Source organism: Ruditapes philippinarum, unplaced genomic scaffold, assembly GCF_026571515.1.
Source record: "Ruditapes philippinarum isolate M1 unplaced genomic scaffold, ASM2657151v2 ctg226_1_1_1_1, whole genome shotgun sequence".
NCBI classification, from domain to species: Eukaryota; Metazoa; Mollusca; class Bivalvia; order Venerida; family Veneridae; genus Ruditapes; species Ruditapes philippinarum.
Window position 1 is genome coordinate 131,124 of NW_026856455.1, and position 17,470 is coordinate 148,593.

General features: G+C 30.9%; 1 protein-coding gene across 1 annotated transcript; it reads right to left on the reverse strand.

The window, feature by feature from the left end:
- Positions 1–278: 278 nt before the first annotated feature.
- LOC132746597 (heat shock 70 kDa protein 12A-like) lies at positions 279–14,636 on the reverse strand. Its single transcript, XM_060735802.1, has 6 exons — positions 14,272–14,636; positions 8,290–8,453; positions 7,380–7,526; positions 4,272–4,505; positions 3,780–3,921; positions 279–3,226 (listed from the first exon to the last, which is right to left on the reverse strand). Exons 2-6 carry the CDS (start codon positions 8,431–8,433, stop codon positions 2,166–2,168), a joined length of 1,728 nt encoding a protein of 575 aa, XP_060591785.1. The 5' UTR covers positions 8,434–8,453; positions 14,272–14,636; the 3' UTR covers positions 279–2,165.
- Between the last annotated feature and the right edge of the window lie 2,834 nt (positions 14,637–17,470).

Here is a 17,470-nt window from a genome sequence, read left to right on the forward strand (position 1 = left end):
TTGGGAGAATAAGAGCTTATATCGTAGTTTGACAATAAGAGCTTATACTGGTTCCTTGTTTAATGAATGGGGAAGAAAAGGAGCTTATTTTGCAATTCGGAAAATTCCATTGTTTATTGACTGGAAGGAAGTCATTGATACATTTTAAAGTCTTCGTGTAATTGGCTATATACATAGTTTTGTCTGACGATACCGACGGCAACGACGACGCAGCGATCAAATGGGTCAACTTTTTCTCCGAAACAGACCAGCTAATAAATTACCACAAAACATTTGAGTTCCACATGCTTTTATTTGTCAATAATCAATTCAATTAAGTTAACATATAAATAAATAAATACGTTATTATACAAATGTATTAAAATGGTAAAATATGACCATATGAAACAAACATGATGAAAGCTGAAGGCGCCAAAATGGGTAAAATTTATACTTCATGCTCCAGTCCCATACTAAATCAAAAATCGTACATTTTAAACTCTTCGTGTAATTGGCTATTTATATTATTTGTTTTACGACGCCGACGGCAACGACGACGCAGCAATCAAATAGGTCGACTTTTTCTCTAAAACAGACCAGCTAATAAATGACAACAAAACATTCTTGTTCCACATGCTTTAATTTGTCAATAATAATTTCAATAAAGTTAATCTATAAATAAATAAATAAATAAATAAATAATCATACAAATGTATTAAAATGGTAAAATATGACCATATGAAACAAACATGATGAAAGCTGAAGGCGCCAAAATGGGTAAAATTTATACTTCTTGCTCCAGTCCCATACTAAATGAAAAATCGTACTTGTTCCTAATACAAACAAATTATCACTTCATAAATGTATTTAAACATATTTTCCAATGTTATCTTGGAAAGCAAACTAAAACAACTGCAAAAGCTGTGTTCATGTTGTTTGAAGGTCTGTTGGTGGTCGGTTTGCATTTAATGCTGCACAGAAGTTACAAGACATAAATTCGAAGTCATATACCACTTAATTCATGATAAACACTGATTAAGAACAACATAAAATATTGTAAAGTCATCATGATTTGTAATTTAGTTTAGGGTACAAATATATAAATGTATGCAAGCGAAACGCTTTATGGAAACATATTCGAGCGTAATGAATTGTGTATAGAAATATGCATAATTGATGACCTTATCATTTATTTGAGTTAACATTTATGTTTTGCTATTGACTACCGGTGTGGCGTGCACCGGCATGAGAAGTCACCTGATGTGAAACGGTTTATCCCTTAGATAAGAGGATTGGTTAATTGGGGTAAATTTTGAAGAAAACATCAAAACGTTTAGTCATGTAGGTGATCCGCAAGTAGAATTCTTAGACACAAGATTCCACATCTCCTAATTCATCCAGTTTATATGTCTTCATATTTTTGTTTATTCTCCTTTATTTATTTATTTTTTATATTAATCTTGACCTTTGTTATTGATTTGTTAAAACACGAGACCATAAACAATCGAAATAATGTGTGTAGAATTTATCATATTCAAAGCATAAAAGCTACACTCCATGGGCATGATTATAATATTCTAAGCATAAACATTTTGTATAAGCCTATTTCCATCCTATTTCATCTGTATCACATTGTCATAGGGTCCATAAATTGAGTCTGCATCGTAACAAATTTTAAAATATATAAAACACCAAAATGCCATTTACTGAAAGGAAGTACCATCATAAAGGTGTAAGATGCTTTGATCCAAGGTTTTTTTATGAATATGAAATGAGAAATGTCAAATTTAGCCGTGTGGGCGTGGACGGTAACTTCCATTTTTCATGAACAAGCTAAAAAAAACTTTTAATTTTGTCTTTTTTGGGCGTTCTTAAGGGGTTCTGTTTTTCTCTATTATGTTATACAGAGGCATTTTTTGTATTGTTTTGTCTTATTTGTTTACTTTGTAAATAGATATCACATCAAAAGCGTCCCAAAGTTATTTTTTTAAAAGCAGTTAACTTCATTATTCCTTGCATGCTAACATAATCCATCACAGCAATAAATGTTCAACTCCACAAATAATTGTAAGACTTTGAGCTCCTGCAAAATGAGTAGATATCAATCTCATTTAATACAAGGTGAACAGGTAAAATCTTTTTGAGGAAACTTAGCGCGAACGCTGTAGACTATCAATTCACTTCCATCAACTTTGTTTATCGACGGGGACAAGACTGAACGATTCTTGAGTTATTGTTCTAAAAGTTTCAGTTAACCCTTCGACAATCAGGAAGTCACCAAGAATGAGGAAGCGCACAACAACTTTGTCCTGATCACCAACGGGCACTTTGAGCTTACCCAACAAATAACAACTTTCTTCTGAAGCATATTTGGCTCGTAAGTCTTTGGATGCGTACACAGGCACTGCCACCACTTTCTGAAGCTGTCTGTTTAGCGATAATTTAATTGATCGACTAAAGTCTGTAACGCTTACAGTTCTTCCCGCTTTAATAAGCGGTGCAAATACTGCTGAACAATACTGTTTCTCTTTCGCTAGGAAAAGTTTTTCATTTGGGTGTTGGTTACCATTGAACGGAACTGCCATTCCGATACCGTAAGAAAAAGTTGGTGTGACCGTAAGGATCGGCTCTGGATTGTGACCTAAAAGGACACCGCCCCGTAATACTGTTAAAGACGCATCTTCCATTGTAATTATATTTGACTTTGGAAAATAAAATCGCGTAGCACCCGTCACAACTGGAGACTCTGAAAATCCACCTACTAGAATAATAACATCACACTTTTTTGTTTCCGGGTCACGTGACAAATTAGTAAGGTACCCAACTATACTTTTTACAGCAGGACCAAAAATGTCTTTCATGACTGTTTTGTTAAGTATTAGATATTCGTCTTGTGACAAGATTTTTCCAACGAAGTCAGTGTCGTCTATCATATACTGAAGTGATTGTTTATATTTTGTAGTATACATTTTCACTAATGAACTTGGTAATTCAAGACTTGTTCCTTGATCCGATTCAAGGGAAAATTTCCGCTTCTTTACTTCAAATTCATACTGAAGTTCCAAAAAGTCTATTCGGTTCTTTTTTGAGTAAAGGTCAATAAACTCGTTTCCAAACAACGTTGAAACGAATTTCAGAAAGTCGGCGTCAACACGAGTACCACCTGATGCATTGCCAACATTCTTTGGAAATTCTTTAACAGCACCGTCTTCCAATATCTCTTGAACTGCTGCGTCTATCCCACTTCCTGATAAAGAAAACAAAAACTTATATTGAATACTAGTACTTAGATATCTAATTAATAGTTAAACGTTGCAAAAGCATCTTAACTGTAACATTTCAAATGGGTACTTTGACTGAAACGGTCAGTTACGTATGCAATGCCACGATGGCTGTGTGATAATGTTCAATAACGAAATGGCAGTATAATGGATGTTTGTATCTGTTAATTTAATGTCGAATTTATTAAAAAAGAACATGGAGATTTGAGTAAACCAAAGTAAAGCTAATGTTAAAAAAATGTTAATCTCCTTGTCAAAATTTTAATCATCATGATTCAAATCCTGGCAGGGACTTCATTCGTGTGAAAAAATCTATGTACAGGGTCGGTTGTTCTACTCGTGGCCAACTTCGTGCCTGAACAAAAATGCACGAAGGAACACTCGAGATCATCTTCCTGACGTATAGTTGGAAAGGCGACATAATTATGGCAAAGGACATGCGTGACTAAAATTTCAGAAACTATATCAGAAAAAAGTAACAGTTATTTATATCTATGAGATAATACTCATGAGGCTTACCTCCTAAATTCACAATCATATGCTGGGTTTGAGGTTTCTGTATATAGAACGAATTTTCAGTGGTCGGCCTTATGGGTACAAGTCGGCAATATCTGCCGGCGGCTTCACTTTCCGTATGAATATAATGTGGATTCAAGCCTGCCTGAAATGAGGGTTTTTTTCTCAATTTATTAAAGCATGTAATGCAAGCATATAGTGTGCATATACTTATCATATTTAAATAACGTTATGCTCATTAATTGCTTTTGGAAAAAAGCGTGAGTTTTTGGATATTTTTAAAGCACAATAATAAATTAAGACGATTATGGTCATATGTAAAGTTATCATGACATTTACATGTATTAGTTCATTTAACAATAAGACTATAAACAATTCTTTAGAATGTTTTATTGTTCTAACGTCAGAAATTATTTCGTTTCGTTTTGTTTCATTTCCAAGTTTGAAACATGAGCATTACAATGTTACAGGAAAGAATCAAACTATTATATTTACCTTTTTAGCTGCGGATTTTATACAGTCTCTTGAGGCATTATCCCACTTGGTTGGGACGGTTATCACATAACGAATATTGTATTTTGCCAGCACTTCTGACGTCCCGTAGCGAGCACTATCCTCCAAGCCAGCAAAACAATGAATTTTCAGGTATTTCAATATGATGGTAAATAATGAAACGCCGTTGATGGATTTCCCTCCTTCTTCTAATATCACAGTGTCTTTCCGAAATTGCTGGGGAAAGAAATTGACACACAAATTTCGAGCTGATCTCACAGATATAGTCATATCAAAATTTAATCATATAAAAAGTAGGTCTGGTTGAAATATCTACGATATAGATTACCAAGCTAAATATTTTAGATTTGACTGGTCCATCTTTTATCTTAATAGCCAAGAATGGCGACCATGTTCAGACAGCACGGATGTGCGGGGTGATCTTGGTTTGCATTGTACGAATGAGTTGAAACAGATGCCGTTAGCAAGTAAAAATGTTAAAAGTCGAGATTAAAATGGCATAGCAAAATAATATAACCCTTAGTTTAAAATGCAAACTTGAGTATAGAGTGATTATGAAAAGAAAAAAGAAGGCGGGTCTGCAGTTTTGAACTATATCATAACCTGTAATGAGTACTTGTGAAAAAATATGTATAACTGGAACAGTTTTAAAAAGATGGAATCAGTATTTTTATTGACCATGCATTTTCAACACAATCGGACCAAATCTGCACTTTAATTTATTTATTTTATCTCATTTATTTATATATTTCTAGTTATTGCTAAGTCTCTGGGGACCTTCTTTACTGAGTATGAAATACTTCTGCATCTGTTTGGTGAATTTGTGGCTGAAGTATTGATTACTTAACTGGTATATATATGAAATGCTATAAAAATGCTATATATTTTAAAGCATAAAATAAACTAAATGAAAATATCAAATTTTTGATAAACAAGTTGATGTTTATGCCAATTAACGTTTTTTTAGGTTTAGTACAATATATTTAGTAAACTGTGTGAACTTGGGTTGTCCCAATATTCTGTGACAAGATTGTATAAAATCTAAATAAAATATGTACGAATTTGATATTTTTATATATTGTAAACTCATATAATAGGAACATGTTCACAAATTTACATAGAAAAATATCGTATAGTTAAAGTTGTTACTACACCAATTTTTCTATAATGCTCATTTTTGTTATTTACTTTTATCATCATTATTACATTCAAATTTATAGTGCGATATTGATTTAATTACACAAATACCATACATTAATGATTTATTGATAAACACCCGTTTTATAAAATCAAGCAACAAAATTAATGTGAAATAACTTTAACGATATGATCGGTGTTTGTAAACAAGTGAGTTAGTTACGAGATTAAATGGAATATAGTAAGATAATTGACTGTTGCAACAATAATTTAGCATTGTTGATTAGCATTTTTCATATTTAATTTTAATGCAATATTGTTATTTCATAGCCATGATTTCATTGTCATCTAAATAAGTGTTTAAATAGCAACTTCAATTTGAATATTTATCAATACAAAACAATAACTTTGGGACAATTAAAATACGTGTATGAAAAGAAATGACGTGTAAATATTTTAAATCATTGTTATGTGATATACGTTCTAGAAAAATACAAACACACACGAATAATAGTAAAAGTATATCTGTTGCCATTTTATTTTTCAAAACGCTTGTATGAAACTAATATGATAATAAATTCCCCTTAAAAATGAAAGGCGCATGCACGGAATCATTAAACAGATAAAACTCTACTTAAAATAGCAGAATAATATTTTGTTCTAAAACATTTAATTCTTCTTACGTAAAAAACAGAGACATTCAATGATACAACTATTTCGAGAACCGGGACCAGTATGATTTTACTGATAAATTATATACAAATAGTTCATAAAATATATATATAGCTTTATACACGTTAAGTGTTGACGTCATGTATTTTTTCTTGTATTTTATGCAGGATGCATTAATGTGATACTTGATCGTAGTCTCATGTTTGTGTTAATAGCAATGTAATAAAATAGATATTTGAGCGTTATTTTATATTAAACGTAACTTTTACGTAACATTTGGAACTCTACTGTATATACATGGTTTTAGTTCTGTCTAGCTACAAGCAAAACAAAGACCTCCCTGACTATAAAACATTAATAAAACTAACTTTAGATCACACAACTGCATGAACATTAACAAGATAGGTATGTAAAATGTTACATTTCATATGAAATAACACTCAAATCTATTTTATTATATTACAATAAATACAAACATGAGGCTACGATCAAGTATCACACTTTCTGAATAAAATACAAGAAAAAGAATACATGACGTCAACATTCCTTTTTTCTTACTTTAACATTTAATTTTTCATTAAACAAACAAGAGAAGTATAATTCTAAAAATCATTAACATTACTTTAAGGAAAATAGAGGGAAAACACATTTTTAAGTTGTTTTGATATCTATAATCTGCCTTTTTAATAATAAATAACCTGTAAATGAACTATTTCACTTTTTTGAATTGTTATTTTTACTTGAAACTAAACGAGCGAGTGCTCGTTAGCTGTTGTTAAATGTACAAAAAAATATCGGTGATCATGTATTTTATGTCGTTGTTTTTACGCAAAAGTTTAATTTTACAATAATCATAACTTTTAATATTCATAAAGTTGAAAATATATGAGTAATCAGACTCAGTCATACGAAATTGATAATAGTGGTAATAATTCAGGAAAAAAAGTGAAAAAGAATAAAATGTATTTTTATAATTCAATTAAAGGTTATATTTATTATTAAAAGGGCAGATTATATAGATAGGAATGTGCTGTTTTCCCTCTGTTTTCCTTAAAGTAGTGTACAGAATAAGATAGGGAATAAAAGATTATAAAGATGTCTGGAGAATAAGAGATTATATTGTAGTTTGGAATGATGGAGATTTGATCGTAGTTTTGAACTTGAGAACTTTCATTATGGATTGGGACAATAACAGCGTGTTCCGATATTTTGGAATATGATAGCTTATTAGGGAAAGTTAGTGAATAAGAGCTTTTTTCGATCTGCAAGTTGAAACCTTACCTTTGTTTTAAGGTCAGCCTTGAAGCGTTTAAAATAGTACCACATATCTTGCTGTTTAACATCCTGGAGTTGTGTATATTTACGCTCTGCTTCGTAACCAAAGCTATGTAATGTTTTGTCTTGTTGTAGTAAAGCTATGCTTGGTGTCTACAAAACATTATAGAAATTCAATAGTCTTGGGTAAATAGAGCTAAAAGTTCACTGTTATAAACGAGCACACTTTTTTATGAATGTGGATTTATTGAAATCCGTTTTTATTCATTTGTTCAATTGCGGAGGATGGCACTTTTTTGTAACAAAAGAGAAAATACAATGATATAAGAGCGGAGCAATTTAGAGCCACTTATCCTTTGTAGCTAGATTTGATTTATATTGAAAACTTTTCACCCAAAATAAATAAAAAGTGGGGTTTGTTGTTTAAGTTTAAAATAGCTTTAAACGATTTGTCACCGGTGATTCGATTCCATTTTGCACACATATACTGTATGTATGATTGACCTTTATTCAAATCACGTCTCTGATTAAGGGAGACTTCTTTATCATTTTATGTCATGGTCATTATTATGCTGGCAATAAAGCCCCGTGTTTCTTATAAAAGTGGCCGTTAAATAGAGGCTTATAACGATACGATAGTCTATGCTTGATGAGGGTTTAATTCGGCCTTTAAGGCACTAAATGCAGCTTTCGCTTTCGAGTACGGACCCCTGACATGTTACCAGTCATGCCCTTCAAGGGTTGATTTTGAAGCACAAAGTGGTGATAGTAACTTCCATGCAATTTCCACGGAATATTAGTTTGAGCCAAAAGTAAGTCAATGAGAATCTAAATATACAGTTACCTTGGAGAATATGATGAAAGCTTATAACTACACAGTAGAAAAAAAATATTTAATTGTTTGGGAATAAATTACCTTGAATGTATGTAGATTAGCGTGTCCGGACATCCATTCCTCGTTATGGTGTATATTTAACATTCTTTCATCGTACTCCTTCTTAGAAGAGTAGGCGTAACCAGTGTGGGTGGAGCCTATATCTATACACACAACCAGCTCCATGTCACGTGCCAGTAACAGTTCTAAAATATGAAAATCACGTGCTACATTTTTGTTACCATGATATTGAATTTAGATAAGGGATATGGATAAAAAATGACGTTTTTGCTCTATAATTTAATCGTTTGTAGGACGAAATCAACTATCTCTTTTCAATCAATAAACAAACATTAATAAATCACACGCCAACGATGCATGATTTATATTTTTGAAAAAAAAATCAACTTAACAATCCTAGCTTAATGATATATTTAATATTAAATCTGTTCAGAATAATCAAACTTATGATGCAAATGAGTGTAAAGTTTCTTGCTCACGGAAACAATGGCTGGCCTCTGACGGGGTTTGAACCTACGCTGCCAGCAATCATTAGATTACTAGTACGACGCGTTAACAAACTCGACCACGCTTCAAAGGAAAGCTGTGCTAGTGTATAACTTTGTATGGCCCTAAACTGATTGCAACGACACCTCATATTACGGTTGTTTTTTAAGTCATCCTGACACAGTACATTAATGTAATATGGCGACTTTTTGACTTTACTGGTAAGAAAAGCAAAATTACAAAGGTCAAGAATCAACATCCCATAATCAATAAATGTGGCTATCTCGTTAATGTGCTATTGTAACAAATGCATTGTATTTTTGCTTTTGTAACAAATGCATTGTATTGCTTATGTACATATATTGCCTGCCATATTAAATATAAAGACAAATCATAGTTAAGTAATTAGGGTTCTTAAATACATGTATTCGTTTTTATGTACACGTATTTGAAAATTATTAAGAACGATGAGTTCAATAAAAAAATTTAAAATATATTTCCCATTATTTTTGGTTTTGTTTATATTTTGTTATATTTTTTCTTTTCATATACAGTATTGATTTTGATTGGTAAATTATTTAAAAATCAAAAATGAAAAGAAAAAATGCATACAAAACAAAAAACATAATGGAAATGTGAATTAATTTTGGTAAGTACATTTATATAGATTTCTAAAAGAAGAGTTCACTTATTTAAATTGTAATTTCGATATTCTAATAGTAACCTGATTGGTTCTGACTCTTTAAATAAACTCTTTTTTAATTTAAATTTGTACAAGTAGAAAAATAAGGAAACAAGCTCGTACCAAAGTTCTACTGCCTGTATTGGTATTTAACAAATGTTTTATTTTTAATTCATAAATAATTTTACACAGACGAAATTTGTTATGTCGTCCAGGAGTAATAGCTATAAATATTTATTGAAGAATACTTTATCTAATTTTGTTTGATCTGTGTCAATAAGAATAATTGATAAGGTGCTTTTAGACTGTAACATGCATTCAAAATATAAAAATATATTTGAGCCGCGTCATGACAAAACCAACATAGTGCGTTTGCAGCCAGCATGGATCCATGCTGTTCGCTATCAGTTTTTCTACTTGTTATAGGGTTTGTAAACGAACAGCATGGATCCTGATCAGACTATACGCGGATGCGCAGGCATGTCTGGATCCATGCTGGTCGCAAACCCATTATGTTGGTTTTGTCTTGACACGGCTCATTTTATTTCGAATACATTTTCCCCTTATTTGATACTCGGTGTAAGAATTTAGAACAGCATTAATTAAAATAGCTGAAAAGCAACTTATGATATAATTGCTTTTTGCTATAAGGATTTTTTTGAAGAAGACAAATTTGATTATATTTTATAAATGTCCTAATACAAATAATTATTACGGTCTGATATAAAAAATTATGATTATATATAATATTCCTGCAGGAATGAAAGTACTTTAAAGAGATAAATATTGACACAATGCAATCAATGACGTCATAAGGACCTAAATTCTACTTCAAGTTTTTAATAATATTGTAAAGTGTGATCTCGAATGGAAACTGTCTCATTATTGGGTGCTTTAGGGCGACTCCTACACAATGTTTAAGAGGGTGGCATTATCTGTCATTATGTTGCACTTTTAAGGCCGGAAAAAACTGAAAAAGGGAAACCAATCCATGAGCAATGAAAAAGGCAATAAAAATAAATAGTTGAAAAGTTGCTCGGAGTCAGTTTTGTCCATGGGAGGACATGTTTCACGCCCTAAAGCTCGTTTGTCCCCTACTTCCGTCCAACGGCTATCAAGATTAAAAAGTTGTAAAATCGATTTTGTAAAGTTAAATGACGAAGCCAAGTTTGAATATAACTTGTACAAATTAAACATTAACTAACAGTTTCTGTTATTGTATTTTTCTTTCTTTCTTTTTGTTTTTTTGTCGTGTTGTTAACAATGTATATAACAATCTATATCGATATTTAAATCTATATAATTAAATGATTTAAATGATTATTTCAATATAAAACTATTAAAATGAGCAAATACTATCAAACTATCATTTGGCTTTTTGAATTATGATATATTTAAAACAAGATCAGACGACGGGTCCGTTTCCACAGAAATAGAACTATCCTTAAAATCTTATTTCAGAATGGCAAGAACTATCCTTTGCATTTCATGTCAGAATGGCCAATGACACTCACAGATTTCATTTTGTAACTTCAAAATGACCAATGAAAATTCGTCTTATATTCAGTTCTTCCCCGTTAATTTTACAGGAAGTCAAACTGATTTTAGACGGCTTTCGACCGAAAAGAAAATCTATTTCATACATATATGTATGCCAATACATTGTCATTTCCTATACCTTTATATTGTGCTTAATGGCAGTTAAAGATGACTTATGCCAGAATATCGCCGTATAGATATTTTTTATATTTTTATGTTTCTAGTCTTCATTTCCTGTGATATTTGAATAGTCCAATATCTGGGACACTATAGAGTTAGAGATGATCAAATTAGTTTCCTCATGCTGTGTCGCTAAAAGTAAATACCCGTATGTAAAGTTGGTTCTCAACTGGATAACTTGTATTCTATGATTCATTCTAAAAGATTTCTGACTTTATATATTTTCAAGCTTTGCATTTATATGAAAATCTATGCGCACAGTAATTTAATACAGTTGTATATGATATATTAAGTTTTCAAGTTATATATTATTATATAAAAAACTATATCGAAAGTTGACCCCAAAACTCTATTTATATAAGTTACAATTCTGTTTCCTTAATCTTCTTAGTCGAGTTTTGAAAGAGTTGTAATATAAATGTCTCTGTATGTCAAACACCTATGAATATTGGGCAAACAATTGAATAAAATGTTCCGGAACAAAAAAAATATAATTTTAGTAACCGTTTAGCAGTCATTTTCTGAAATATAAATGTATAATTCTGGAAATAAGTTAAGCACACTCGGCATTTTGCTTCACTTTTGACATAACCACAACTGAAATTTTAAATTTTATTTGGGCAATGGTACGAATCACCTGTAGTCAACCTGCAACAACTTGAGCAAGCTCTGCACCAAGAATGGCAAAATTTAGCTCAAAATCGCATAAGACGCCTTACTGGTAGTATGAGGAGAATGGTTAAAGCTATCATCCGGGCACCTGGCGGTTACACACGATATTAAACATTTGGCTACATAATGTCATTTTAGGTTACGTAATCGTCAATATTTACCAAAATTATCCACCAGTAAATATTTTGTAAACGCTCCCACACCATACTTATAAACACTAACATTTTTTGTCAAAAACAACACATTTGTTTATGCCTCAATAATTTGGTAAAGAATAAACTAAACTCATTAATTTACTGGTTTATGATTATTAAATTGCTTTCGCTATTTATCGCATTACTATTTCTTACCTCAATTTAGTTGTCATCTTAATCACAACCAATATTAAATATCCGTGGTGTGCTTAACTTATTTCCAGGGGTATATTTCTCCAATAAGGGTATTTTGGAAGTATTTCTTTTTCGAAATGCAAACAATAAATGTTTAATCTATATGCAACAGATATATAAAATAAATAATCTATAGGTAACAGATATATAAAATGAATAATCTATAGGCAACAGATATATAAAATGAATAATATATAGGCAACAGATATATAAAATGAATAATCTATAGGCAACAGTTATATAAAATGAATAATCTATAGGCAACAGATATATAAAATGAATAATCTATAGGCAACAGATATATAAAATGAATAATCTATAGGCAACAGATATATAAAATGAATAATCTATAGGCAACAAATATATAAATAGGCAACAGATATATAAAATGAATAATCTGTAGGCACCAGACATATATAAATTATTTATTATAGCTTTTTACACTTAAAAATAATTTTTTAAATGTTTCCAGGCAACTAAATTATTAATGACATCACCCGTAAAGCACAGCAAACACGTGTATAACCGAATCACGTGTTTGTTTACAATTTGTGACCATGTTTACACGACCAACCATCCTGTTTCCGCGATCAATCCCGTATCAATGAACTGCTTCAATTGTTCAATAGTTACTTAAATATTTCAATCCCTGCCGATACGTCACATCAAACTTGAATTGAATACAGAAATGTTTAAACAACACATGATTCCTCCTAGAAATATCAGCCAACATTTCCTGTATCCCAGATAGATAACCGGCAGGAGTGACAATATAAGATTTACCAGAGTTGTTATACATACAATGTATATTCAACAAAAACAACCATATAAACAAACACAGCCTTTAAAGAACATAAAATTAAACAATGAAGGAATAAACCGTATGTATACGACCTAAACTTAAATTCATACATAGAATTTTTATACGAGGGTCATTCAATATATAAACAAAATCAATCCAGTAAAATCAATCCAGAATTTTACTGCATATTCGTAACAAATTGCCTTGTTGGTGAAGCGAAATTGAAATGATGCTGAAAACCCCTTTATGAGGTCATGGTTCTCCGTGACAGGAAGAGATTGTATGACCGTGACAATAACTAGGAGTGATTCATTTGTGACAATGTGTTATCTGCGACAGTTCAAATTCTAGTAGTTCATTTCTTGACAAATAAGATGGATCACTATGCTAAACTATCCCTTAAATGTTCATACGTAGATTACACCATTGATCTAAGACCAGTGGTTTGATGAAAGTGATGTATTTCGATCTCTGATCAATATGTGGCTATAATATAATTGCTTTTATGATTTTTTATATATAAAAACAACTTTACCAATATCAACGTTAAAAAAAATTAAAGTGTGTTTCTTTCATATGATAAACAGGCTTGAAGTATTCATAGATATCATTTCAGACAAAACATATAAAAACATATACGTTATTGTACATATATACGTATGTTTTGTTTTCTTTATAAATAATTTAAACGTTTTAAAGTGAGTAAAGAAATATACATGTATCGGACAAAATTGTTGTTCAAATTTTGAACAAAAAATCATTTCAAAATATCTCTATGAAAAAACCTGTTTATCTATTTCCCTTGTGCGAATGGCACATGTACTAATTATAAATCATTGATAAACAGTTAAAATATCTACTGAAAATAGCAACATAATAATATGTTCCGGAACATTTAATTCTGTTAATGTGCAATATTAGTAAAAAATAAAAGATAACTAACAGAGATATTCTATTTTGGATCTCTTTCAAAAATCGACCGTTCCTCTATCGGGAAACACAATTTTACCATTTATATAAATTTTATCAAAATATTTTATCAAATATAGCTTCATACACAAGAAATTTTATCATCACAATAAGATCTAGATACGCTTATATGCTTACATCAGCATTTTGTTTTAAACATAACCATTCACCTAATGTGTAATCAGAAAATCACGTCTGCACAGCTGTAAGTAGAATTTAATAATCAAACAAGTATTTCGTGATAAAATCAGTAACTTATTTAATATTTAACAAAGTAAACTTACTGTTTTATTTCAAACAATCCTATACATCCTTAGTCATCAAATATCACATCTATTCGTCACGCGAGCATATTGTCGTCTGCTAGCATATAAAATATTGTATCTGGTAAAGCGTTCGAAAACTGACTGGAATAATTGATTCTATAATCTCAGACAATAACCATATAAACAATACGTCGCTTTTATAGATTCCAGACTACGGAATAAAACACTCCATTTGAAAAAATGAAAACTTCGCATCCGATATTCACACTTAATTTAAATTACGATTAAACTATAGAACACAATATCTGCGTATCAAATGGAAAATTGTATTGGAAAAATTAAATCAAATAGATGTCCATGTTATTTGAGATTCATGTTATTTGAGATGTATTAATATCAAAACTTATTTGAAACGTAATTGTAAAAAATACTCGTTAAAGGTTTTTTCCTGGTAATTCTTCTTCATATTGTCGTAACGTTTTGTTTTTTAGGAGAAACTGGTTTTTCCCAGTTGACGCACTCAATGGGAGGGTCTTAATAAAAGCTTATTGACTAAACATTCCCATAGCTACACCAGAAATAAACAACAATACCCAGTTGTTAAAGTCAATATGTTTATTTCGAAACTAATCAGGACTAATTTCAATCTAACAAACAACGTTGACGTATTAGAAAATAAGAACACCTTAACAATGATCCTTGCAGTTTCTTCCTTCAGAAAAATGGGTGCGTGTGTCCAAGGCAAACCAACCTGTACGTATGCAGGCGCGTTGTTGACATAATGTACTGTCGTCTGCTAAAACCTGTAATTCCCTTTTGTGTCAGGACAAAGTCATTCTACAAAAAAATAATTTATATATTAGAATATTCATCATTATCAATGGGTGTATGTTGATATTTTTCTATGAATTGAATCGGTTAAGTCATACGATTAGTTTGACAGAGAGCAGTCAAATTGTTTACAACAAAAGCACGTTCTGCAGCACTCCATTGCTAAATTACAAATTAAACAAATCATTCGTATTATATAGGTAGGAACGAATAGAAACGTTGAAATGGCACAACAGCGACAAATATTTTCATATTGTCCTAAATCAAACAATGGTACCAAAGTGTCGAAATAAAAGGAAACTTGTATCAAATAACTATTTTTGTTGATTTTGAGTGGTTCACAAATACTCATAGTGGCATTGATTTATATCCGTACAATCGTATTAATTACGTATGATGTGAATGCGAATAAAGTCACATGTGTTAGTGGAAGTCACATAATAATTTTAAGTGGCATCACATGAGCATATGTGCAAGCTATATGTGTCAGCTATATGTGTCAGCTATATGTGTAAGGTATATGTGTCAGCTATATGTGTAAAGTATATGTGTTAGCTATATGTGTAAGGTATATGTGTAAGGTATATGTGTAAGGTATATGTGTCAGCTATATGTGTCAGCTATATGTGTAAGGTATATGTGTAAGGTATATGTGTCAGCTATATGTGTCAGCTATATGTGTAAGGTATATGTGTAAGGTATATGTGTCATCTATATGTGTCAGCTATATGTGTAAGGTATATGTGTAAGGTATATGTGTCAGCTATATGTGTCAGCTATATGTGTAAGGTATATGTGTAAGGTATATGTGTCAGCTATATGTGTCAGCTATATGTGTAAGGTATATGTGTCAGCTATATGTGTCAGCTATATGTGTAAGGTATATGTGTAAGGTATATGTGTCAGCTATATATGTGTCAGCTATATGTGTCAGCTATATGTGTCAGCTATATGTGTCAGCTATATGTGTAAGCTATATGTGTAAGCTATATGTGTATGTTATACCACTAGACAATATATGTGATGAAACGAAATGAATCGTATATATATATATATATATATATATATATATATATATATATATATATATATATATATATATATATATATATATATATATATATATATATATATATATATATATATATATATATATATATATATATATATATGTGTGTGTGTGTGTGTGTGTGTGTTGGTGTGTGTGTGTGTGTGTGGTAACATATTTATTATACATGTACATGTATATTTAAATGGCATTTGAATCACCGTATGTTTGAAAAGAATCTGAATTGAGAGGGATTTGAATTGAGAGACTTCCGGATCTAGAGTAACCCAAGAAAATATGTTTGGAATGGACAAAAGTTAAATAAGCATACATTTCAGTGGTGCAAAAACAATTATATTCTCATCATTTAATAGTCGAATCCCAACAATCATACGTGACAGAAAAATCAAAACATGTATAAATACATAAATAACTGATTTTGCAGTAGCCTATTTATCATAATATTTTTACTGCGTAACAAACACGTTTGGTAATATACATGGATTTTTAGTTCCGTTTGCCATGTGTAAATTACTTTCCTTGTTCACTTCAAAACATTTTTTCTATTAAATATATTTTTAAAAGTTTGATAGATATAAGCAAGAAACGGGAGGCATGCTGCTTTAAACTTATTTTAATAATTATATAGATATATAGCTTTGAAAGACATCAAATTATAAATCAACGGTTTAAATCAAGGGATCCAGACTGTGCAGCTATTACGTTTTCAAACCCGCTATTTTTCGAGCCAAAACGTCCTGGATTCAGAGACACAAATTTTGATCAGTGTCGCACCTCTCTTATAAGCAGTCAACAAATTAGACGCTATGCAATGTTATTATTATTGAAGATCATCATTCTTAGCTAAACAGCTCGTGCATCACACGAATGTTAAATTGCCCTATAGTTCGGAAAAATTGATTTCTCACCTTAATGGCTATTAATCTACCATTGACTCTGAATCCGTCGGCAAGGCGAGAAAAAAATGCTTGACAAAGGAACTATAGAATATCGATACGGTAATAGCATCTAAAGCCAGCAGTCTACAATAGAATTAATGCAAGAACAATCTTAAAGACATGTCGAAGAAATTGTAAACTTTGTAATAAATGCGCCAATATATAGGCTTAATGAATGAATAAATAAATAGAAAATAAATAAATATATAAAAGCGCCGAAGAAATTCAATCATAATGAAAGTGAATTTGTACCTGCTATTGCTGTTTTTCTTTCTTTCTTTCTTTGCTTCCTTTTTTCTCTCTTTCTTTGTTTGTTTCTTTGTTTGTTTCTTTGTTTGTTTGTTTCTTTCTTTCTTCCTTACTTTATAAATTGATGGAA

Coding starts and splice junctions, on each gene's coding strand:
- LOC132746597 (XM_060735802.1), bottom strand. CDS start 8,433: ATGGAGCTGGTTGTGTGTATAGATATAGGCTCCACCCACACTGGTTAC. Junction 4,506..7,379: donor AGGCTGACCTTAAAACAAAG/GTAAGGTTTCAA, acceptor TTCTTTCCCCAG/CAATTTCGGAAAGACACTGT. Junction 3,227..3,779: donor TATGATTGTGAATTTAGGAG/GTAAGCCTCATG, acceptor TTTCTTTATCAG/GAAGTGGGATAGACGCAGCA.